Source organism: Poecilia mexicana, unplaced genomic scaffold (genome assembly GCF_051168715.1).
Source record: "Poecilia mexicana isolate PSO_F unplaced genomic scaffold, ASM5116871v1 scaffold_23, whole genome shotgun sequence".
NCBI lineage: Eukaryota > Metazoa > Chordata > Actinopteri > Cyprinodontiformes > Poeciliidae > Poecilia > Poecilia mexicana.
The window spans coordinates 15,933,718-15,959,808 of NW_028263392.1; the positions used below are offsets into that span (position 1 = coordinate 15,933,718).

General features: G+C 37.2%; 2 protein-coding genes across 2 annotated transcripts; both read left to right on the plus strand.

Moving 5' to 3' along the window:
- The first annotated feature begins 7 nt into the window (after positions 1–7).
- Positions 8–6,022, plus strand: il26 (interleukin 26). The gene is made up of 5 exons (XM_088003362.1): positions 8–398; positions 987–1,049; positions 3,375–3,515; positions 5,208–5,273; positions 5,356–6,022. The coding sequence occupies exons 1-5, from the start codon at positions 249–251 to the stop codon at positions 5,428–5,430; spliced, it is 495 nt and encodes a 164-aa protein (XP_087859488.1). The 5' UTR covers positions 8–248; the 3' UTR covers positions 5,431–6,022.
- An 11,567-nt stretch (positions 6,023–17,589) lies between these two features.
- On the plus strand, positions 17,590–22,046 carry LOC148152535 (uncharacterized). Its single transcript, XM_088003361.1, has 4 exons — positions 17,590–17,788; positions 18,678–18,752; positions 19,887–20,114; positions 21,208–22,046. The coding sequence occupies exons 1-4, from the start codon at positions 17,663–17,665 to the stop codon at positions 21,307–21,309; spliced, it is 531 nt and encodes a 176-aa protein (XP_087859487.1). The 5' UTR covers positions 17,590–17,662; the 3' UTR covers positions 21,310–22,046.
- The last annotated feature ends 4,045 nt before the right edge of the window (positions 22,047–26,091 follow it).

Genomic DNA, 26,091 nt, shown 5'->3' on the forward strand with positions numbered 1-26,091 from the left:
CTACTTTTATCTAACCTCACATCTGAACGCCAAAACCAGGAGCCTGATAATATGGAGGAGGAAGTGACATCAGTGGGAGGGAGGAAGAAGAAGGAAAGCTGCGGGTGACATCAGCAGGGAGAATCCTGGGAAAGTTGGTGAGGGTGGGAGAGGCCGGTGGGAGTGTCAGCAGGGGGCCGGGTCGGGTGTATAAATGCAGCGGCAGACCCGACGGGCTGCAGCAGCTCAACAAGCCTCCCACCGTCACGATGTCTGTTCTCACTTTATGCATCTGCCTCGTCGCCGCAGCCGTCACCACGGCAACGGCCGGCCAGCAGCTCACCTGCCGACGGGAGATACCTGAAGAGCTGATCCGGGAGCTGTGGAACCAGACGGGCGTCCTGATCGACAGGCTGCCGGTAGGATCAATACGCTGATGGGAGGTTTATCATGATTTCGATAATTCAGTCAACAAATTATACAAAAACTAAAGTTTAACTTTTTCAGAATCTCGTTTAAAATGAACATCCAGGTTTCTGTTGATCACTGTGATCAGTTACCGTCTCATCTCTCCGTTAATTATTATTTACTCACTGCTCCACTGTTGAACAGAACTAGAAGTTAAGCATCTATTATTGTTTTGTTTACGTCTAGATTTAAAGTTAACTTTAACTTCCTGTTGATAATTAAGAGTTAATCTCTCACTATGTGAGCAAACAACATTTAATTATAAAGGAAGTGTAAATCTGTTCATGATCAATATTTGATGGATTTCTGGGTTAAACCTCTTAATGTTATGAATCAGTTTCAGTGGACACATTCTGTTAACTCATTCATTTAAATCCTGAGAACAAATTGATTTTATTTAAATTTTGCCTTTTATTGAAGAGTTTACACATCAGATGATCATATTTTACCAGTGGAAATTGTGATTTTTTTAAAGTATTTGTAGTGAAAGTTGCATTATTGAGCGCTAAAAGGTCAAACTGGTTTGTTTTCATGTGCAGAAGGAGGAGAGGTTTTCCCGCCGGACGAGACTTTTGCCAAAGTTCTGCACCAAATGTCCTGAGGTCAGTAAATCCACATCCTGTCTGCTCCCATCTCGTTTCCTTTGGCACCCAAAGCTTTCGTGGAACTAAATTTCTGAGGTTTCGCCTCTCCGCCATGACAGTGTCCGCTCGGTTTACCTCAACCACAACCACACCCGTAACCAGACTTCACCAGGCCTGAACCAGGCTGCCTGCCAAGGCGCCGTGGCGGCTTCACACCTCGCGTCACGGCGCCGGTTCCCCTCCACAAGCCGTTCAGACACCAGTCAAACCAGTGCCTGGCACTGGGTTTCCAGCTGCTGCTCCACCTCAGCACAGCGCCGGATTCCAGGGAGGAAGTGTTGAGCTCAGAGTTTCGCTCTGCTAGATTAGTGATGCATTCATGCTCCACTGGAAATTTAGCTGCTGAAGCTGCTGGTTAATCATCTTTTTCACCCAATAAACCAACCTGCATGCAGGAAAGTTTAAACTTTTACAAGAAAAATTTTAATATAATTGTATAACTGTCGTGATAAATTGTCTCAGAAATTATTGCGATAAGCGATAATTTGTTGCTTTGGGACCATTTTCAAGTAAAATATTGAGAAAACCAATACAAAACACAACATTTCCCAAAGAACACCTAATTTATTTATCAGGTTAATGTGGATGAAATAAAACGCAACAACTAAAAACAGTCGAAAACAGAAATAAAATGGATTCTGATGTCTGTGAACTTCAAAAAATACTGAAATTATCGAGTTCATTTCAATTTATCATGCGATTAATTGCGACATGATTCAATTATTTTTATTCCAATTTTTTTCAAACTAATCTGCTGACGTGGTTGTACAGTGGCGCAGTTGGTAGAGCTGTTGCCTTGCAGCAAGAAGGTTCTGGGTTCGATTCCCAGCCCCGGTCTTTCTGCATGTTCTCCCTGTGCATGGTGGGTTTCCTCCCACAGTCCAAAAACATGTCATGTTAATTGGCCTCTCCAAATTGCCCCTAGGTGTGTGTGTGCATGGTTGTGTGTCTCTGTGTTGCCCTGCGACAGACTGGCGACCTGTCCAGGGTGACCCCGCCTCTCACCCGGAACGTTAGCTGGAGAGGCACCAGCAGCTCCTGACCCCACTAAGGGACAAGGGTGTAAAGAAAATGGATGGATAATCTGCTGACGTTTGCAGAGATAGAAATACAGCCTCTTATTTATTTATTGTTATTTTGATTGTGATGTTCAGACAGACGTGGAGTGTGTGGACTAAAACGTCGGCCATTTTAAAACGTTTAGCTTAAGTTTTATGAGGTATAAATTCACAGCAGTGGAGAAATCACAGAGAAAATAAACGCCGGGCTGCAACTAATGATTATTTTCACTGATTGGACGATTGATCGAATTATTGGATAATAAAAACAATATCAAAAATACAGTAAGACACAAATAAATTATTCAGTTTCTTTGTTAAATAAGAAAGTAAACATTTTATTGGTTAAAAAGCAATAACATAGCTTTTCTTTAGTATATGATTGGTTATTTGTGGTTTAATTGATGCATTTTTTATTTAATCATTTAATAACTGATAGTAAAAGGTGTTTATAAGGATGTTTTGTTTTGTTTTTCTTAAATTTGAACTGGGCGAAGACAAAATTTGCCACTTGAGGAGTTCTGGTAAAACATATTTACGGAAAAAGTTGTTTTTAATTGTCTTATATACAAAATTATTTTTTTTAGTAATTAGCTTAATTCCGGCTCTGACTGTTTGTTTTTTCAGCCAAACATCCATTTTTGAGTCTGTATATTCCAGTTAATGATTAACTGATTACTAGTTGATTATTTCAGTAATCGATTAATCGCAATTAATCCAATTATTATATATCCAAAACTAATAATTAAAGAAATTAGGACTGAACCTAATGATTTTAGCAACCAATTATTCTAACGATTATTCTGATCGGCTGACATTCTGAAGATTATTTTAATGTAACCACTTAAACTGAGTATTTTTTTGGATTTTTTGGCCAGTGAAAGGTGATCAATAGGGGATTTATTGAAATACAGAATTGTACCAGATTAAATTAAATCTATGGAACTTGAAGGAATCTGTGTAGAACATATTTACAGAAAAATAATATCTTAATAGGAAAATGTATATATTTGTGCTCAGCTTTGGTGTAATTACAGCTCTGAGGGTTGTTCTTTGAGTTTCCAGTTAATCCGATTAATTGGACCTAATCTGAACACCTTGATAAGCATTATGTGAGCCTGCTGTCAACAGTAATGGCGAAGATCATTTCACATCTTTGGTGCTATTAGAAAGTGGCAGAGTTCACCGAGTTAAAATGTTTACGTTTGAACTGATGTGTCGTCAGCGTTTGATTGGCTGGTTGGAGCTGCAGGAAATGATTGACATCTACCAGAGGAGCGTGTTCAGCACAGCGGCGATCAAGAAGCTTCTCCCCCAACATTACGACGAGCTGCTATACCGACTGCACCACACGCTGCAGCACTGCGTGAGTACGCCGCTCCTCAGCCTGCCGTCAAAACGCCTTGCAGCTCTGCAGCAGAGCAGGAATCAGGTCATTAAACCAAAAGTCAGACACTCCTCTGCTGAAGTGCTGAGTCAATTTCTGACCAAACTGTGAACATTAAGTCCGTCATACACCAACCATGCACTTCTACGGAAATCTGCACTTGTTTATTTGGAAAGTTTTATGAAAATTAATGTGAGTGACAGTGAACAGAGTAACGTATTTTCAGTTAGAAACCATTTTTCATCTTTATCGGCTGAGTTTTTCAGGGTTGCTGGTGCAGATAATTACAGAAAACAAAAACCTGTGTCTAATCAGTAAATATTGTCCAATTTGTGTTAAGATTATATGCAGATTTAAACGTTCTTAATTTACAGTAATTATTTTCTTAGAAGCCAAAACAAATGAAAGATGGAAGGAGGATAAGTAGAAACTGAACAGAGGTGCTAACGGTGAGCTAGCGTAGGAACGATAAGTGATAAATCGATTTTATCTATTAAATATTTGGTTTTAGAGATTTAATTGTTGGTAAATCTGGATTTTTTCCCCACCAATGCACTCCTTGAGTTTTGATAGTTTAGCGTGATGTCAGCACACTCAGGGCGGCCATCTTGTTTGACGAGCTTCTATTTATTTGGACTTTAAATTCAGGTCAAAGCTGTGATTGATGTGATTGATTATGATTTTTTATTTTAAATAACCAGAATAAAGCAATGATATTATAAAAATACAATAGTGTCGAAATAACATGAGAATAAAGAATTAATATTTCTAGAATAAAGTCGTAATATTAGGAGGACGAGGGGCTGATTCTATGAGAACAGGAAAATAAAAACAATTAAAGAGAAATGTTGAGAATCTTGTGATGTTATGCTTTGGTATAATATTTACAGATAAAGAAATACTTCATCTTTTAACAGACCAGCATCAAATTATCAGTAGCAGGACTGTGAAAGAGTCTAAAAGAGTTTAAAAGAAAGAAGCACAAACTGGTCACTTAAGGTCCTGATAAATAAACTACTTTTTTCTGGTAAAATTGGATATTTTTCCTGCTGCTATTAGGAATAATTTCTCATAATTAAACAGAAATTCTAATAGCCCTAATAATGTGTAGTGCAACTCAGAAATAAAAGTCAACTTTTGAAAATATTTCCTGTTATTTTTTAAAAAAGAAAGCGAAAAGAAAAAAATTGATTAAAATCAGAAATTGGATCTGGTATGAAAAACACTGGCGATATTTTTAAGCCACATCAGGAGTGTAAAGTAGAAAGAGGAGCTGCAGAGTGATTTATGATGGAGGGATTGCTGCAAGAGTGAAAGCAGAGAGTGATGGTTGTTAGATCTGCTGTGATGTGCAATTTGGAAGTGGATGTGCAGCTGAAAACAAAGGAGGCGGGGCTAGAAATGGAGGAATGTTGACAGATGAATTAATGTGGTGCCCCCTAGAGGGAGCAGCAGGAAATACTAATATTTAAGTTTTTAAAGAAGTCAAATTTAGTTTTTTTTGTTGTTTTTTTGTCCTTTTGTCTTGTAGTCTTTATTGATCAGACAATAAATGGACAGGAAATGGACAAAGTCGGGAATTGAACCCAGAAGTATCGCTCTATTGCAAATCCCAAACTGAAATCCAAGCCATTTTGTTTCTATGTCTGAATTTGCTTTCTCCTTTTTTAGGTTTCTTCCACAGAGCATTCAAAATATGTGAAAGCTCTGAAGAAAATGGAGAGAAAAATAAAAAAGGTAAATATAGATGCTACAGACTGACTGCTGAATGTTAGTTTCATTTAAAGTCTAACAATGGAAACAATTTATTTGACTGCAGAAAAGAGAGGAAGGAGCGATGAAGGCTATCAGAGAGTTCAGCTTCATCCTCAGATGGATTGATGAGCTGATATGAGAACCATCTTCCTCATCCTCAGTATAAACAACCTCATCATCAGCAGCATGTTAAACCTCATTATCATGAGTATTTTTTCACTGTTACATGCAGCTTCATTGTTTCCATCTGGTTTTACTGTGAAAAAATTATCTTATCTGAATTTAAAATTTGATGTTGATACAAAAAAGCACTTTAATTCTTTAATATGTATTTATTAATAATGCATTTCATTACTGTATTAATCAAATGCAATGTTTTTATTGTATCACCAGGAACACAAATTCACTTTAAAATGTAAAATGTGAAAAATTCAGTGGAAACAGTTGAAAACTGAAAAGCTTGTCATTAACATTTGTTTTTCTGAACTTCTGAGAAGAGCTTTCCTTCTCAAAAATATTTACTTGATACTTTTATTGTATTCACACAGGCTAACATAAGTTATTGTTGGGGAACATATTTAATATATTTGACAATGCACAAAAGAGTCTGGAGTTTTAGTTACTTGAAATGTTAATGTGAAGTATGAAGGACGATGTTTTTATATTAGATGTGTCACATGTATTTATGTCTGAATTTGGAGTAAATAAAGCCGTGTTTTATTTCTACTTGACTGTTTGAGTGGCTTCGACTTTAATTTGGATTTGTCTCCCTCTGCTGGCCAAAACGTGGTACTACAGGAACTGAAAAACAAGCAGCTTTGTTTGTTGGGCTCGTTTCCATCCGGTTTCCTCACCACTAAACATTACATGTTACATAATTGGAGTAAATATTGTATCTTCTAATGTTTCTGTGCATGTTGGATGTTTTCAAGTCGTCTCATCTGGAGTTTTATTAAATGTTTCTAAAACTTCCAGCTGGATTCAGCTTACAGCTGCCATGTTTTCACTATCACCATTATCCTGTAAGTCATTCAAAAAAGAGAAAAAATGTTTTTTTAATTAAAATTTTATGAAAATTTGGTAAATGCTTTGACTCTGCAGATTATATAAGCTAAAACGCGGTTAAAAAAAGTAGATGAATTCAAGCGAAGGCAGAGAAACAAAAGATCAATTAAATTCAAACCAAAGTTAATTTAGTTGTGTGATTAAAGGAATGCTTCTCTCAATCATAAAGCTGAGTCAATATCTTCCTCTTTACCTGGAAACTCCAACGAAGACGTCTGGACAACCGTCGAAAACCCACAGTCGATCTCCACCCCCACATGCTGACACAACTTTGAACTTTTCAGCGTCTCTCTGCTGAGTCAGCCCCTCTGCAGAAGAGTCATGAAACTCCTGCTCAGGATTAAGAAGACGACACCAAACCCCAAACTGTTTCAGGACACATTTTACACCCAATTCAGTTTCGAGCTACTCAGCGTTTAGCAAACCAATTAACTTTAAATACATGGATGACTGACTTCCCTCACTTCATCACTAATCTTCTGTCGATTATTGTGATTGATCCGCAGTGGATAACAGGTGACTTTAATCACAAGCTTGTGCAAACATGTTGGAATTAGAATACCAACAAACTAAATGTATTTTTTCTTTTTCACAACATCACCACCACCCAACGTAACAACCTTCGTCTTGTGAACACTCCATGTACTTGCAATACTTCCATATCCAATACTTGCAAATACTGAAGAAACCTATTCTGTTCAAGGAAGAACAAGATTGAAATGTTGCAAGGATGAAAATCAGAGGAGTAAAGTTATTTTCACTGATGGATCCTCCTGATTGTTTGGGAAATCTGCAGAAGATTAGAGTATCTATTGGTTCTGTTCTGTCCCTGGTATAGTCCAAGTTCCTTCTCCATCAAAGAGTGGGGTTCCTCTCTGTTCTGCCCAAACACTCTGGCCAAGCCATGAAGCAAGACAGGAATCACAACTGCCTCCAAAATGAACTACTTCCAACAATAATGGAACATTTTGGTGGTTTTCTGTGGCTTTTCCAGTGTCGAAGATATAAAGTGAAGGTTCCTGCCGTTTTCACCAACTCACCAATGATTGAAATTCAAGATCTGCATTACGACAGAAACTTACAGACAAAAACTGTATATTTTGAAATTTCCTCTACACCTGTAACTCCCAAAGTGCCAAACTTTTATGAACACAATGCATCTTACCAAATGACCTTTGCAACTTGATGGCCATTGGAAGCGAGGGAAGGAGTACTGAACGACTGTTTTTCCTGAGTTGTTTCGCCATTGTAGCTTCTGCTAGTTCAAGCTGAACCAATTTGTCTGTGACAGTAGCAAACCTTGTTGGGGCTCACAGACGGCGGTATTTACAGAAGAAGGGACTAGCTAGCTTACAAACCGACCCATAGCTCCTCCCTCTTGGTGCTTTGGATCAAATCGAAAGCATTGTCTGAATTCACAGCACATGATTTAAATCACCGGTTCATAAACGACGCTTCCCCTCACACCGGAGCTGCCTTAAAAGCAAACAAAAGTCCAGATAGATACTGTTATTGGGTACATTGTAGCCTATGGAAAGGTGAGGCATTTTTTCCAGCCAACTGACAAACTTTTTTATACATATTAGCATCTAGTTAGCTGTAGCCTCAACCGTCTCGAGCTGCACAACACAATGAATATGTCGAACTTTTGTCTGGCAGAAAAGTCTGGGAAGAAAATAAACTATACAGCATATACAAGATTTAAAGTTTAAGACTTGTGATTAACAAAATAAAGGCTAACTTGCATTTTTTAAATGTATTGACATTTCAAAGCCTTCATTTCAGATACATGAAGTTAAGACTTCTTGAGGCAGTGCAGACACCCTGTGAACTGATGCTGACTTAACTTTCTAATAAATCAAATGCAACCTTCCACAGTAAGGCGTCTACATATAAACAGGCAGAGATTATATGAGACAGACTCAAGTCTGAGAACAAGAGTCTAAGTCAATTCTCAAGTCTTTAGACTCATGGTGACTAAAGTGTGACGCGAGTCTAAACCTCAAGTCATAGTCTCTGTCACCTGTGAAAATCTGCTGAAGACCTTTGCGTGTTTAGGTTCTCAAACACCATTAATCTGCCCCCATGATTAGAGCACTCAGACAAATCCAAAGCTGTTGGTTTACCAGTTGGTTTACACCTCCATTCTCACACTGTCATCAACTGGTATCAAAAACAAGCCTGGGAAGATAGGAGGCTGTCTAAAGGTCTGCAGAGGAAGTAGAAGAATGAAACAGTCCATTGACTAAACATAAAACCAGTTTGTCAGTAAAATAAATACTTTTTCCAAAAACATGACTTCTGCATGAAACCTACTGTAAATCAGTAAATCCTTGACTTGAGGAATTCACCTTCATCTCACTCATTTATCAATTTGAGACTCTGAGAGTTATCAAACTACTGCATTGATGTTTTAAAAAAAATCTACACCAGAAGCATTTCAGTTTCACTTTAGCACACTCTCTTAGCCACCAGAAGCAGTCAAGCCTTCCTTACATGTTAGAGGATGTGGTGTGTCTCATGTGTCTGGCAGTTGGCCCGCAGCAACAAACAAACAACAAAAAGTTACTAAGAGGCTTCTAGGAAACAATTACTGCAGTAATTCAGCTAAAAACCTAACAGATGACCACTTAATTCCACTGAATTAGCATTTTCCCAGAAAGCCAGAACAGACTTTGCATGTGATGTGCATCATAAATGTGCAACTGGCAGAAATTATTCTATATTTACCCAAATGCTGCGGCACCGATTTTAAATATTCATTTTAAAATTACCCGATGCATCTTCCAGCGTTGAAGGGAGATGCATGCATGAAGCAGCAAAATTTAACCAAAATGAGAAATGTTTCATGAATAAAGCTGCACTTTGTAAAACAACTTATAATTAATAAAGGACTGAAAACTGACCAAAGACAAAAAATTCACATGCGAAAACAAAATTCAGCCACATTTATTTTCAGAACTCTACTATATGCAGATGATGCTGAAATCTACATTTATATCTCCAAAACTTACAACACTTCTATCAACACTTATATTTGTGTAACTTTATATTTTTAAGCAAATAAAACACATTCAATCTTTGACACAAAAGACTGAAATGTACCTGATTTGCAGGCCACAAGCTATTAAAAGTGGTCTTGCTTTGGTAGGTGGTTTTTATTTGAGCGTAAATTATGCTTCCTTGGCTTTACAAAAGTGTGGCAACTCGTGGCCTAGTGACCTAGATAGAGGTTTCTTACAGATTGAAAGATTCTCCTCCTGTTGTTTTGAAAGTTCAAACTCTGTCCAAACATCTATCCTCACTTAAAACTCCACATTTTGTTGAATAACTGTCAAATCTGAAAGCAAAACATTTTGTAGAACCAAAGACTGAGGGGGAGAAGGATGTCTCTATGGCCCAACACACTCAAACTTAGTAGAAGGTCAGAAATCTTTTTGTTGCCGACTGTCTAACGTGGAATAACTCTCATTACTCCAAGTCCATTTCTGATTGGTCAATCAATCCTTTTGATTGACCAACAGCGCATTCTCCCAAACCCAAGAATCCACAAAGAACATTTTCCAAAACCAACAGTTTGTGCTGCAAGCAAAATCAGAAGTGCGGTTCAAGAGATTCAAGCCAGGTTGGAGAGACAATGGGAAGAACCGTCCATGTTGGACCAAAGTAATGGATATATATCAGTTATACAGTGGTGGTTCTGTTAAATCAAGACTGGTTGCGGATTTTGGTGGTGGTAGGTCCTTTTTCTGGGTATTTTTCACTGACAGATGCACAATGGATCTAATAATTCATGGGGATTATCTTGAACTTCCGTAACTTCACTTAAAATCAACAACCAGATGGCTGTAACAAGGATACAATCTGATATTTTATAGGACAAGAATCCTAAACAAGCAGTGAAATTAGTTTTTGAAATGGATAAAGCTGGTTAACACAAAGCTTCTGGGTTGAGTTCCCCAATCCTCCAACCAAAATACTGCTGATAATTTATAGACTGCGCTTAGAAGATAAGCATATGCCAGATTCAACTTTGGAAAAAATAAATTCAAAGATCAAATTTAATAGGAGATTCATGCCAATGATGAGTGGAAGTAAACTTGTGACAGCACTTGTACCAGTAAGGGCTTCCAGGAAAAGCTAATAACTGCTGGTATGTCCCATACAAATTAAAACACTGGACTGATTGATTATCAGGCTAAACACCTGATTTTCACAAACATATTTGATCAATATGGACAGAGTAGTTTGGTATAAAACACATTTTGTTACTTAAAAAAATAATATAAAAGCAATACATACATCAAAAATAATTTACATACAATTATATTCAGACGAATTAAAATGTTCACTGCTTGCTGATTCTAATTTGGATCGAATTAAATGCATCGGGGAATTCTTAGAGAGTTTATTTTTACTCGGGAAAAGTGATCTTGCCACAGTGACGAATCAGGTTTCGTTGAACGCCTCGTAGTGGCATTTTCCAGCTGCAGAAATGACGTGCCGATTCCATTTTTATTTCATCTCCATCCATTGGATTTTATAATCACCATTTTTAATTTCAGTTGTGGAATCCAAAAACCATGTTAAAAGCTTCTGTAGCTTTATAAAATCTACGATTAGCTAAATAGGTTTAAAAGTGCAGAACGTAGCGGTCGGGAAACACCAACTCTGCCACAGTGACGACCAAGGTTTCGCTACACTCACTGTGGTGGTATTTCCACCAGCAGAAATCATGCAGGGATGGTGCAGCTTACTAACGCAATCAATTTCTACTCTCAGAAGAGATTTGGCCTCCAGAGATGACTTTTTCCAATACTCCTACTCAACTCGATGATTACATTTTTTCCAGCAGCTAATAGTAATACCAAAATTGAAGAAACCATTAAATCATTAAGAAAATGTCTAAAAATTGAGATGGCGATAATGTAGAGGTATAAATATAAAAAATATACTGGTATTTAAAAAATGTGCGTTAATCTGGCTGTGTGTAATTCTTAGCTGAACAAATGGTTGAGGGACAATAACACTCCTTATTGACATTTCTTTTTTATTGGTTATGATGATTTTGAAGTTTTTATTGTACTTTCTTTACTTTTTATTTTCTATTGTGAGATTATTATGCAACAAGTGGGAAGCTAAGTATTATTTGCACATTATAAATTTTTCTAAAAACGTATAGTAAGGAAATGCAGGAAAGAAAACAGGTAATTTGCGATGCCTAGTCAAAGTAAATGTTAAAACCAATGCAATGTATATATTTAAATAATAAAGCATGTTTCACTTGTATTATTCCATCTGAGTGTCTACATGTGTTTTGTGATAGAATTGCAATAATATTGATATTTTTATCAACAGGCAGAAGGAAGCACACACTAAAGACGAGCAGTTATGAAGTAAACTAACTGCACAACTTAAAAGTTCACACTTCAGTAAAAGATATGTTATACTAAATGTTATCTTTTCTATTCTCTTATCAAACTGAAAAATTACATTTTTTAATTCTATATTTTTATAATTCAGGACTTATTGGTTAACAATTTGTCATATTGTAAATAATCTTATTTCTGGCTCTTAATTGGAGCCAAAATGTCTTGTACTGAGTCAGACTCAACACATACAGCAACAATCTAAACACATTTTACACCCACACTTCTCTAGCAAAGCGCTAAGCTAATGCTTTATGCAGTTTCTGTTTCGATATGATTAAATGATAACATAGCTTTCCCATTCCATTGTAACTGCAGTCCATCATGTGCTTACAGCACTTATAGAAGTTATTTCTCTGCTTTTTAAACTTAGCAATTTTCTGTGAATGTTGGGAAACTTAGTTGCTTTTTGTTATGCAAAACAAAAAGCAACTAAGTTACAAAAGTTACAAAATTTATTACAAAAGATAATCACAAATAAATAGATTTTATGGCTAAGACGAACATCATCAATCCAAATAGCAATAAATTTGCACCTATCCATGGTGGGAATAAAAAAGCTAGCTAGCTAAACCAGGGATACTGGCAGCTAGTTAGCATAGCTGCTACTACCTCGAGTCACAGAAGATGTCCACATGCGACATAAAAATGAGGAAAAAACCATCAAAATATGAGATTAAATGATCTGGCAACAACAAAATAAGATCTGTGATTAATAGATTTAAGGTCAACTTACTTTATAACAAATTAAATAAAGACATTTTACGGGCTTTCATTTTAAATACTTAAGACGTTTTAAGGATGTCCAGACACTATGGAAAAGGTTTCTGTCTAAAGAAACTCGGCAGATTGAATTTATTGACTTGTAGGATTCACTCCTCCTGGATGAGCATGTAGCGACAGTGGAGAGGAAAAACGAACCTTTAACAGGACGAAACCTCCAGCAGAACCAGAACCGGGCTCAGTGTGAGAAGCCATCTTTCTGAACAGAAGCTAAAAGTCATGTCAGTGTTAAATACCTTCATGAAGGGATGAGACGTCTGTAGCATCACTTTTGATCAGACGCTCAGAAACATGAACTTTTACATTATTATAGATCTTTAGTTGACATGTCCAGCTTTAGTCTTTTGCTTCTTCAATTAATAAAGAATATTCTTACAATGCCAGTTCTCCATTTCTCTGCAAACAGCTTTGTTTTTCCTCAGCTTGTAATGCACGATAAATACAGATATGTACAAAATCTGGCCTAGAACAGAGTCTACCAGCTAACCGCGGTAATGATGATGCAATCGCCTGACATCAAAACAGACCAGTCAGGAAGCAGCATGCCTCAGAGAGGGAAGAGCTCATTAAAGAGGCAGGTGCAAAAAAAAAACACGATTATCTGGATCTAGTTTGAATTTAAACCAGGACAGTCAATATTAGCGTGTTAATATTACATAATGCAGATTAGGTGCACATCTATTTGGCCTAAAAGCCAGAAAATTTCACTTAAAAAACCCAATGGACGTTTGGATAAAACTAAGGCAGCATTCTAGAGCACTGAACGTTCAATCAACGTCCCATGATTCTGTTTCCTGTTCTGATGGCTGCCAAGTTCTGCAGGTTTTCTTTCGTTGACCATTACGTATGCGTTCAGCTCTTTATACCAAATAAGGCAGCAGCAGGAAACTCCCAAGAAGAGTTAGCTTTCACTTTGAATGATTTCTACAGCAGTGCTGGAAACGAGAGGGGTCTTTCCTGACTGACCACACTCAGCTGTAACGACTACAAAACATCAGAGCAGCCACTCTGACCCGATTACTGCATCCACAAATAGGTACGAGTCTTTCCCATCTCACATCTCTGTGCTATATAGATGACTGTTCAGTTCTTATCCCCAGGTGGCACAGTACCACCAGGCACCTGCTTAAAGACCCCGAAAAGGCCCAATTTGGTCCAACAATTCTGAATCCAGGGTTAAATCAACGATCCTGATGAGAAAGCAGCTTAATAAACAATCTGTTTATCGGCAGAGTCTAAAACTATGAACCTTCAGTGTGTGAATAATATGACAACTAATCATAATCTGGGTCAGAAACAAAACCTTTAAAGATTCTACAAACTCTAGAGTGACGAAGTTTTCTTTAGTTTACAGAAAGATACCGTATTTTCCGCACTATAAGGCGCACCTTCAATGAATGGCCTATTTTAAGACTTTTTTCATATATAAGGCGCATAGAATAGACGCTACAGTTGGGGTTCCCACCCGTCCCGTATTGAACCTAAATGGGACGGGATTTGTTCCATACTCTACAAATGTGGATGTGTAATAATGAAGAACTGGTCCCCGAGTACTTTATATAGTAGTCTGCCCCAGTCGTTGTTTCACTCACGGTGTTGGTGTTGCGATATTGTGCCCACCTGCTTTCTGGGTAACACAGATCAACCGACACGCTGCCGCCACAGTCCCTGTCTCTCCCCCCCTGGCTTTAAATGTATAGGGGCTGGTCTCATGGTAACCCTAGTCGAAGCACCCCGATGAATGTCTAAAGCCACTTTGTTGACATAAAGAATGTGAACAAAACAGTCCGACTCCGGTCAGTGAGGAGAGCCTTCCGGACTGGGCGTGGCCGGACGATGGTCACCCTTCTCCGTTCGCGTACAGCATGTTGGTGGAGAACGTGGTGCTAAAAGTCCTGCAGACGACCTGATTCTAGACGGTCGGTAGATAGATAGGTCAGTCAAACTTTATTAATAGATTACAAACCAGCGTTCTGACAACTATCCCAGCATGCACCGCGTGCTTCTTCTTCTATGGGCGAAAATGAAGTCGGTGGCTGCTTACCGTAGATGCTAGACCTGTTGTGGCTCAATATTGGTCCATATATAAGGCTCACCGGATTATAAGGCGCACCGTCGGCTTTTGAGGAAATTGAAGGTTTTAGGTGCGCCTTATAGTGCAGAAAATACGGTAACTAATAGCAGTTCCTATTAAATAAAACAAACTGTTAATCCAGTGTATTTAATAAACGTTAACTTATTGAAATTTAGTTGTGGGATGTTAGTGGGATTAATTTGGCCGGATCTTCTGATGCGGTTATGATTAAATATTATTGAGAGAGATTTGGTTTGTCATGATTCAAACAAAAATTTGATAACTGATCAATTTATATAGTTCTGACATAATAAAAATACTTTGTTTGCAATACAATGATGTGATATGTTGTGTTTTAGCTTAATAAGATAGAAAATAAACTGCACTGTTGGAGTTATGGTTGGGTTTTTCACCCAGCTGTTAATTCTGATCTTGAGTTTGATTTCTTTCTTGTTTGGCTGTAATCCAGGTTAAATTATTTATAACTGTCCAGATTATGGCAGACAAATCCTCCAAAAGAAACCCAGCAGCATGGAGCAACACATGTTGGTGGATCTGGTTCTCCGAGTTGTTTTGGTTCAACAGTTATTTTATCAGGTTTTCTGGAGCGCTGACAAGTTACTTTCCCCAAAACATATGCAAATGTTGAGAAATGGACCATCTTCTGAATACAATGTTTCCAGATAAATACTTAAAAATAAATTCTAAATCCAAGTTTTATTGTCTTCTTGCAAAGTCGTCACTGTAACAGATCATGGTCTGCCACACTGACATCTGGCGCCGTATATTCATAACTAGGCCTGTCAGGATAACATATTTGCCCAGACGATAAATTGTCCCAGAAATTATTGCGATTAAACGATAATATTGTTGTTTTAAGACAATTTTCAAGTATTATTATGGTAATGTCATAATAACTCAAAGGTCAATAAGCTTTAAAGTCTAATGAACATTCAACACTGGACCTGGAAGACATTTTAAATATCCAAAATAAACAAAAGAAACAACAAATAAAATGAATTATAGATTCTGTGGAAACAAAATTAGCTAATTGAGACCAAAACACCAAACTAAAGACTTGTTTCAGTTTTTGATAGAAAGAGAGAAAAGAGAAAATTGATAAATCATATTGAAGGAAATTATTGAGCTCGTTTTAATTAATCATGATTAATTGATGTATTGCTTATTGCAACAGGCCTGTTAATAGAAACTTTGGGAGCAACTTGTTTTTGTTGAGCTTTTGGTTTTTCATGGATGCAAATCTTATCTTGATAAATATTTATGGGTTTTATGAATTTCTAAGACTCTTTTCAAATTAATGTCGTCTATTCTGAAGAGAGCAAAAATGACTGGACATGCGCTGGGATTTAACCCTTTACGCATGCTTGATTTTATCATCTTCCAGTGTTAATGGAGGACATGTTGAGAGCTGGAAGAGGCAGACATGCTGCAAAACGCCCAGGTCTGACAGGAAGCCCAACAAATTCATCCACTCAGAAAAGTCAGAATGAATATTAGGTTCACACACTAATCAGTGAGTGGTGGAGGAACATCGACAGAACGACAGAACCGTCTGAGAACCTCAGCATGGCTGTAACTGAACACAACCAATCCATTCACTGTAGTGCAAATGGATTGGTTGCAATAACGATTATCAATGTAACCATTAATATTCTTCTACAAAGTGGTCGTTTGGTCGGGGTGTAACGACATCTTATTGTATAAGATCTGGAAAATTACAACACAAAATTTCCCGTTGGCGATTATCTCACTAGCATAGATGTAACAGAAAATGTTTTATCTACCTGCTGAAGGAGGAGGAAGGCATCGTGCAAACAGCTAATGGCCGGATATCTGAAGGGCATGTTGAGCTAAATTACAATCACAGCAAAAACTACCGATACCAACTGGAAAATGGAGAGTTTTGTCTGCAGACTATGAACATCTGAATCTGTTTTGTGAGGTTTGAAGAGATAAAAGAAATCAGAAAAAGATTGTTGGGTTTGTAGCAAAAATCAAAGGATAAAGGCTTTCTTGCAGCATAAATCAGATACTTGATCTTGAAAATATTAAAATCTCATTTTGTTCTCGTGAACTCACCTTATACGAGATAAAGTGTCTTTACATCCCTATTGTTTGTTTCTAATTAATTTAAAGAAGCAGCATTCAGCTTCTAAATCTGGAACAAACTTCCAGAGAACTGCTAAACAGCTGAAACACCGAGTTCCTTTAAATCTAGACTAAAAACCCACCTGGTTAGAGTTGCTTTTGAACCATAGTAAATGAAACATTGATGTGAATTGATGATTTTGCTGATGGCACCAGTCAAAATGTAACGTTTGTTTCTGGTGTTCCCAACTGTTGATTGTGTGACTTTTCATATTTTTGGGTTTTTATGATGTAAAGCACATTGAGATGCCTTGTTGGTGATGTGCTACACAAACTTAAAAAATAATAACTGTCCAGGAAAAATGAAAAAAAAAAAAAAATCAACCGTCAACAGTTTTGCAAAACCAGAGAGTTCTGCGAAAGGGTTTTCAGGGGGAAACTGGAGACTTTTCATAGACTTCAAGAGAACATGCAGATGCGAACATCTAAGATGCACACAGACAAAGTTGTGCAACCTTTCAGAAAGCATGCATGAGGTTTGTGCAATGTTTAGGGCACCACAAAGATGTTTCAATGAACTCTGGTGGTCTTTCTGCAGTAAAACCACCAGGTAATGTCCTCGCTGCGTGTTTGTGTGTGCACTCTGAGAATGGGAGCGTTGGAAACGCGACCAGGGAGTCTCCTCTGTGTGCAGATTTAGAAGCAGCGAAGCGACTTTTTGAAGAAAACTGATGTCGGTGCTGCAGTTTCTGGTGCTGCTGCTGAAAGCCCACAGACCACAACCACAATCATAATCAGATGTACCATGAGGCAGTTGGGAATGGAGGTAGCTGTATAAATACAGGTACAGGTCAAAGCAGAGCATCAGTCGGTCCTCTGTTCAGAGCATCTAGCGAGTTCAGTGAACCAACATGCCGTCTTGCAGCGTTTCACTGGGTCTACTGGTCTTACTGGGGGGCGTTCTGGCTTACGCTCTGCCGTTTCAGGCCATTTCAGAAAATCTAAAACAAAGTCACGAGACCATCGCAACTGATCTGGTAAGTTTACTTGTTGGTGTCCCACAGGGCTCGATTTTTGGCCCTTTTTCTTTTCTTTTTAAAGGTGGATGTTGATGTTTTTAATTTTCAGTTAGGATGTAATTGGAGACGGAAGACAAGACGCTGAGACCGAACAAGGATTCAGCGCAGATTAAAATGTTTCTTAAATTTCCAACAAGCTGAAAGATGAGCAAAGCGACCAAATGACCATGATTACTTACAAACTACAACATGATGTGTTTATTTGTTAAATACAGAGAATAACATCTGTAAAGTGACTCTGAATTGAACCAACTTTGACACTTTCCCCAAAACTGTTTTTTGCAGCGGTTTTCTGAGCGTTATTACTCAGCTTGTGGTTTCCACCCAGTACAAATGAGGTCATGCATGTGACCATTGACTGACAATTATACTTTAAATTATTAAGCTTTCAGTAGCCTTGAATATAAAGTTATCCTGCAGTGTCATGCAGTTAAAGTTTGACGGGGGTTTTATCTGCAGTTTCTTTTGTTTCACATATTTTTATCAAACTATTGGAGGAAAGCAGCTGACTTTGATCTCAGAGATAAGTTGTGATTACATCAAGTGAAAGCGAAAACACAATCTGAACTTTTATGCATTTTCTCCATGTCATCAGATAAGTTATCAACAATATGTGACAAAGCAGGGAAATTTCTCGACTCTGACGTGGCTTTATTTTCAATTTAGATTTTACTTCCAATTATTAAAGATATTTCACTCCATAGTTTTAATCTGCTTGGAAAGCCAAAATATTTGGTCAAACTTAGTAAAAATACAAATAGAGAATTAATTAAAGAAAAGATTTTTAACTTGTTTAGATGTTTGGTCTCCTGTTTTTGAGTGTAATTGTGCATCATGTTTGCTTCAGGGCCTGACGCAGCTGGAGGTCAACAGAGATCCTCTCTTCGATTTCGTCATCAGAACCATCAACACCTCTTGCCAGGTAAACAAACAACATGGTGGTCGTCATTTAGACGTTTTTGGGTCTGAAACGGAGCCGTTTAGCGCAGGACTCTTCGTACCAACCAGCTTCAGAGGAATCCTTTCTGATCCATAATTCATGAAAACATGCAGCTGAAAATATAATGTACTGAAAAACATCCATCATCTGCCACAGTTTACTGAACAATCTGAGAAAATACTAGAAGGAAAAAGATGAGACTGTTTCCCTACATATTTAAGAAGTAGTAACTAGGAAAGTTTATTTCTTATTCTGATAGTTTTATTTTAGTTTTTGGTATTTAGTTAACCTCTTTAAACTCTGGCTTACGAAGCCACTACATTTATGATGTGCTGATATTATTTTGTTCTATTTAACTGCAATAATTTACATGACACATAAAAACAGACTCAAAGGCAGGTTGATGCAAGATGAAAAAGGAATACATTTCTGCCAAAAACTCAGAAATTTTGTGACTGATCTCAGAAATGATCCAGAAAACTTGGAAATTTTAACAAAAGTTTTTCAAAGGAAAATTTTCAACATGGGATTTTGAAATGCTTCAAGTCTTCTTGGAGAAAATTTCTGATATTAACCTAAAAAAAAATTTTTTTTTCTCCATCAAATTCGCAAGTTTTTTTGCTCCAAGAAAATTTTGGGTATTACTCTCAAAATTTCTGCGTTTTTTGGCAGAAAACTTTAATTTTCCATGTTTGCTGTATTAAAACAAAGACATCTAGTTTTCAGTTTCTTTTGGGTTCGACTGAATACATTTATTTTTAGTAATAAAAACAGGATTTGGGTCACTTTCTTTCAAAACGCTTGCTACATTTAGCCAAGTTTTTGCTGATTTAGGTGCAGCAAAGTTGGCTTTTCAGTAAGTCTCTTGGTTTAAATTAATTTTTATAAAAACACAAAGTAAAAGTCTCCATTTGTGAGTACGCCCAATAACAATTTAACTGGACCCAAAACTGAGCCCTGAGGATCTCCAGTCTATGCTTACAAACGATTAAATGTCAAACAATACAAACTAACTTTTTCTACCAATTCTGCTGTAAACATCCTGTTGGAGTGATTTTAATCGATCTCAGACAGAAAAACCAGCCTTCTCTAATTCTCTTTCTTCACGTCCCACAGAGAAAAGAAGACATAGAGCTGCTGAACGCCACGCTGGACGTCTACATGCGAATCTTCTCGTCTGTCCGGCATCACAAACACCTGCTGAACAAGCTGTCAGAGTCGAAGCGGACCGAAGTGAGGGAAAATCTGAAGAATCTGGAGAGTAAGGCGAAGGAGCTGAAAAGCCGGCTGGTTTGTCAAAATCAGAACATAGAGGATGCGCTCAGCGAGCTGGAAAGAATCAAGGTAACATTCATTTTTCAAGAGTTTTTTTTATATTTTGGTCATATGAGAATCACGATTTTTTAAAATGAGAAGTCAAGATGTTGTCCAGAATTCTCAGAGAAAAAAATTATTTAAATGAACATTTTTCTTTTTGTACTGCTGCCGATGCGGCTGCTGGTTATTTCACTATTTCATATCTTCAGTAAGAAACTGGAGTCTTCTAACGTGAACTGATTCCCATCAGTGATGCGTCGGTTCAAACACGAACGTCTAGAAATCCACCGTCTTTACTTGTGGTAACTTTTCAAAACAAGACTGTGACCTGTCTGGACTCAGCCTTGGAAAAGCAGAAGCATGACTAAATAATATATTTATAATATGTTTACTAACAGAAAAAACGGCTGTTTTGATGATCGGTTTGTTTTTAAGATCATTTACGGACAAAATGAAAAAACTGGTTTATTTATACAATCACTACTGTTATGAAGCGAGAACAAACTGCTTTAATTTAAACATGAAGGAGTCTTCAGGAATGTTTATGGCTGCTGTCATGAAGTGTCATTCGGTAAATAATGACACTTTTAATGCAAAGTTGCCCTAAATGTTGACTTGTAATCTACTTTGCAGCAGAGCGTCATTATTTCTCTAATAATGCAAAGTTGACACTTAATGCAACTTGCATTAAAAGTCTCATTACTCTCAAAATAATGCATAACTGACACTTTTAAGTTACTTTCAATGCAACTTTTAGAGCAACTTTGTATCAAAATGACAATATTTACCAAATAGTTCAAAGTTTGCACTTTTAACAGACTTTTAATGCAAGTTTTAGTGCAAATTTGCATTAAAGGTGTCATTATTTACCAAATGACAACAGTTGTAAACATTTATAAAGACTCCTTCATGTTCTTGACAGGTGTTATGTCAGTCTTGTGTGCAGCCCCTCTAATAAAGTGTTACCAAATCTACTTGATTAAATGCATCTGTAGATTAAATAAAAACGCAGCTTTCATCTACACTCTTCCCTGAACCTGTAGCAGCAGAAGTTACTCATTGGCTGTAACAGATACATGTGATTTCATGTGAATTGACCTGAGGATTCCTCTGCCTGCAGGTGGACGACCCCATGGTGCAGAAAAAGGCTCTGGCTCAGTTCCTACAGATCTACCAGGCAGCTTCTGTGGTGGCAGAATCCCAGGCTGCCTCTGCAAAGTAACCATCAGTTTCCACCAGTTTGACTAAAGCCGCTCTGGGAACCAACAAACCGTTCTCACTTTAACTTCTTATTTATAATTATTTACCTCTGTTTTTACTTTAAGTTGTAACTTGAGTTGAGCTGCCTTTAGGCCTGTCACAATAACCAATAAATCAATTATTTAGATGATAAATTAGAACAAGCTCAATGATTTCCATTGGCATGTGACATTTTTCAAAGTTATCTCTGATAAAAGTCTTCAGTTTGATGCTTTGGTCTCAACTGTCTTCTTTTTTTTGAAGGATAGTTTTGTTTACAGAGACTTCAGCATCCATTTTATTTGTTCTTCCTTTGTTTTCTTTATTTATTTTTGATATTTAAAATGTATTCAGTGTTAAATGTTCATTATAATTTACAGTTTATTGACCTTTTATTATGCCATTATTACCATTAAATTACTTGAAAATGGTCTCAAAACAACAATATTATTGTTCATCTTAACTTCTGAGAGAATTTATTGTCCATCAAAATGTGTTTCTGTGACGGGCCTCGCTGTGTTCGGTGTTCATGTCTACTTCCACGTTCACATTTACTGTAACTGCAGTTTAAGTGTTTAACAGGTTACTTGAATCCATTTCACATTCTAATGTTCCACCTGACTGAGTTATATTTATTTTATGATTATTTATTAGGAGTTATTTATTTTTAATTTATTGTGTTGTTTTTATTTCAATAAAAGCAAAGAACTTTACCCAAAATGTTGGTTTGTGACATTTTTCAAAGTTACATTTGACACTCAGATCAATCGGTTCCCTATTAAACTTTTTGCTTTGATGGATTTTAGGGGCTGAATGAATCGTATCAGTAAAGTTAACGTTCATCTAATCTACCCGACAGTCTTTTGAGTATTTCTGAAGATGACAGGAGTCTGTTTTGTTGCTTTATTCTGTTTTGTTCTTGAAATCTGAGTGAAAAGGAACAGTGGGAGTACAGGTCCCTGTGGTGCTCCTGTGCCGTTAATCTCCTGCTTAGACTCACAATCCTTCAGTCTCACTAACGCTGTTTTCACACCAGGCAGTCCGATAGACTCGGTCTGACCTGGGACCAAAACTGCAGCATTTGTTACATTTCCAGCTGCTGTGGTTCTTTCTCTCTCTCTGCTCTGAGTCAAACCAACCTGTTCCCCTCCTGGCCTGTGGGGGCGCTGCACCACGAACCACTGAAGGAAACGACACAAAAACCTCTGAAGACACTGAGAGCAACTTCCTTCTTCACCAAATGGAAACAAAAATTGAGTGGAGTCGGATTTTAGCGGTTGTAGATTTTTGTTTCGTCTTTGGTAATAAACCAGGAGTCATTTCTCCCGCTAGAAATGACTCCACAAATCTGTACTACACCAGATTTGTGGTGTAGTACAGCCACAAATCTGTACTACAGATTCGTTCCCCAAACGAACCAGACTTTTTAGGCTAACGCAGTGGAGTTGGATTAAAGCGGACAACACAAAAGTGGTGTGAATGCACCTGAAGAGTTTCTGACAAATAAAATCAGGCTGAATTGTGTTAAATGCAGTGGAGAAATAAAATAACATGATGCTAGTATTGTCCAGAGGATAAATACAACCAAAACAAACACGCTAGGCTAGCAGGAGAAAGACTCGTGGTCTTTTACCAAAGACAAGAGGGAAATCCTACAACCACGAAAATCAGATGCCACTCAGCTTTTATTTGGTGAAGAAGAAAAGGAAGCAGCAAAATCTTCTGATTTGGTTTAAGACAAGTTTACTTTTACCTACGTCAATGTTTCTTTTTTCAAATTTAAAATAAAGTCAGTCTCGTCTTGTTGAAGTGGGTGCGGTGTTCTTCAATAGAGGCAATCAGCCTCTAAAGTCTAAGAACCAATTATTTGGTGATTTTTTAAATGTAAATACATTTCTAAAGGTAATAATTAAACAAACTGATTTTGGTTGAGTAATAGGGCAGCAGGTCTACAGGCGTATAAAGACTAAACAGGATATAAACTTGACAGCCGGTTTCATTTTAAATCTTGGCAACTAAAAGGAAATTCTGAAGTATATAAATAAAAAAATGTCTGAAAATATCAGCGGTACTAAATCCCACCTTCTGAAGGAAAACATTTATTCGGTGGAGAAAGAAGAAGAAGAAGAAAAAGTGAGTGGAATGACTATCCTGTGACATCAGGCTGACATCAACAGGTTTCCCTTCTCTTCACCAATCATGTGGAGGGATTTCCCCTCCACTGCATGATGTAATAAAACACTGAGAAGAGGACGGTTGTGGCTAACAACTAGTTAGCATATGTAACTATGTAAATATAAACGTAAAAAAAGAATAATAAATGTAAATATAAAATGAAATGACAAATCCTGTTAATAATAATACTAATTCCACACACTTGTTAATCAGTTAACAGATTAACTAACTGCATGATTTGATTATTCAACTGTAATCAAAACAACAAAATTAAGGTTCCTTCGGGTTTCTCCAACTCAAATTTAAGACCATTATGAATGAAATTTAAGACGAGTATCACAATAAAAGTGTATGAAAAACAATAAGTTTGCACTTAGCCATGATGCACATAAAAACTAGCTAGGTAGCTACCAAGAGTACATTAGCAGCTAGGTAGCGGTAGCTTCAACCGCCGTGAGTCAGAGAATGCTATGAAGGTGTGACTCAAAGTTCATCCTGACCTAATCCTAACACAGTGAGGAAAAACTACACAGAAAATACAAGATTAGGTAGATTCATCTTTACAAAATTTAAGACCAACCTGCATTTTTTTTTAATTAATTTAAGACTTTTTAAGGCTTTAATTTTAGATAAATTAATTTAAGACTTTTTAGGGGCGTGTCAACACCTTCAAAATATTAATTAGTCGACAAAAGTTATGATTCGGTATGTATTCAGGTAGCCTGGTATTCATTTCAGTACGATCAAGAAAAATAAAACAAAGTTGTTGTTTTTTTTGTTTGTTTTACTTCAGTGTCCAGTAATACATCTTTTTGCATTTATTTGATTCCATTATGTTCCAAAACTTTTTTTATTTATGTAGCACATTTCAGCAACAAGGCAGTTCAAAAACGCCAATAATCAATTATGAAACAAGCAATAAACATTAAATTTTATCAAATCCCATCAATAAAATCACCAAGTAATTGCATATCAAATATACTGATCAATATTTCACTTACTTTAAATTAAAGGTAACTCTAAACAGGGAGGGTTTAGCCTTGGTTTAAAGGAGCTTTGTGTTTCAGCTGTTTTGCAGTTTTCTGGAAGTTTGGCAGCTGGTGTTGGACTCCAGTACCAGTGATGTTTCCACTCAGCTTGACGTTGTTTTCTGTCAATAATACAGTTCAATCAGAAATTTTGTTTAAGTTTAACCAACTCTCCATTTAAAAAAAAGTAGATTTTTAGCAGATATATCTTATTATCCAACAGGAAGAGTGAAAGAATACCAGGTGTGTCTGGAGCCTTGAGCTTGGCTAACAAACCACGTTGCCTCCCCTGTTCGTGTTTCCATTCACACCGCCCAAACGCCCAAACGCCCGCCAGTCGGTTGGTTGGTAATTCTTTATGTTCCAGTTTTGGTACGTCGACGTCAGCGTTAGTGATTCTTTACTTAATTTGAGCTGTAAGCACATTTCTTCAGGTGGGAAGGAAGAGATCAGTTCTACAGAAGTTCTGGAAGCCGTTTATGTTTGTAATAGAAACAGTCAACCGTAAATTTGTATCTTAAGAAAAAGCAAACCAGCCCACTTCATCTATTCCTGTAAAACTAAATGAATTCTGCTTCAAACTGATCACAGACGTGTATATTTTGAATTTACTTTAAAGGGTTAACAACTGCAGCTTCTACAGCAACACCTTTCAAACTCTGACATAATTTCCCCACTTCGTTTCGCAACATGTAACTTTTTAAAATAATGCTTCAGATATGTTGCATGTTGAAGTCCGGTCAGCGATCACGCCTTCACCACGTCACTTAACTCATTTCACACTTATGGTAAAAAGACCTTTCGGCTTTTTCTGTCTTCCTACTGTCGTCACCTTCCTACACTGAGGAGCATCTGAATGCAGCGTCAAACCACAGCCGTTGACTCAGGCCTCGTCGTACAGGGGCAGCCCTCAGTGCAACTCTGGGATTTCTCCTCGGTCACACCAAGAAAAACGTCCACTCTCCAAACGTTTAGAAAATATGATTCATCAAAATGGACAACCTGCTGGCAAGGTCGTCAACAAATAAATAAAAATCATGACTTTTAAACATACGTCAGTAAAAAAGAAGTTACATTAGGATAAACCAATATGGCTGACGGTCAAAACAATATAAAAGTCAAACTTAAAGTCTGAATTTGAGCCTTTGCAATAATCTTTAGTTAAAAAGACAGCAGAGTCATTTGGAGGTATTCTGGTAACAGTATTAGATAAGCATGTAAGTTCATTTATAAAGCAAATTTTCACACACAGTGATCACAAAGTGTTTTACTAGAAAATAGCAACACAGAGTGCAAAAAATAAACAATACAACCATGAAAGCTCAAATTTAACTAAATAAAACTCACTAAGGGAGTTTCACACCTGACAGTCCGGTGGATTCGGTTCGATTTGGGACCAAAATTGAAACATTTGTTACATTTTCAGCTGCTGTAGTTCTCTTTCACACTGTCAAAACCAACCAAATCCTTTAAGCAGCCTGTTCCCCTCCTCACCTATGAGGGCGCTACACCAAGAATCACTGAAGGAAACAACATGAAACCTTTGGCTAAAGACCACGAGT

Coding starts and splice junctions, on each gene's coding strand:
- il26 (XM_088003362.1), top strand. CDS start 249: ATGTCTGTTCTCACTTTATGCATCTGCCTCGTCGCCGCAGCCGTCACC. Junction 1,050..3,374: donor TCTGCACCAAATGTCCTGAG/GTCAGTAAATCC, acceptor ATGTGTCGTCAG/CGTTTGATTGGCTGGTTGGA. Junction 5,274..5,355: donor TGGAGAGAAAAATAAAAAAG/GTAAATATAGAT, acceptor ATTTGACTGCAG/AAAAGAGAGGAAGGAGCGAT.
- LOC148152535 (XM_088003361.1), top strand. CDS start 17,663: ATGCCGTCTTGCAGCGTTTCACTGGGTCTACTGGTCTTACTGGGGGGC. Junction 18,753..19,886: donor CCATCAACACCTCTTGCCAG/GTAAACAAACAA, acceptor CACGTCCCACAG/AGAAAAGAAGACATAGAGCT. Junction 20,115..21,207: donor GCGAGCTGGAAAGAATCAAG/GTAACATTCATT, acceptor CTCTGCCTGCAG/GTGGACGACCCCATGGTGCA.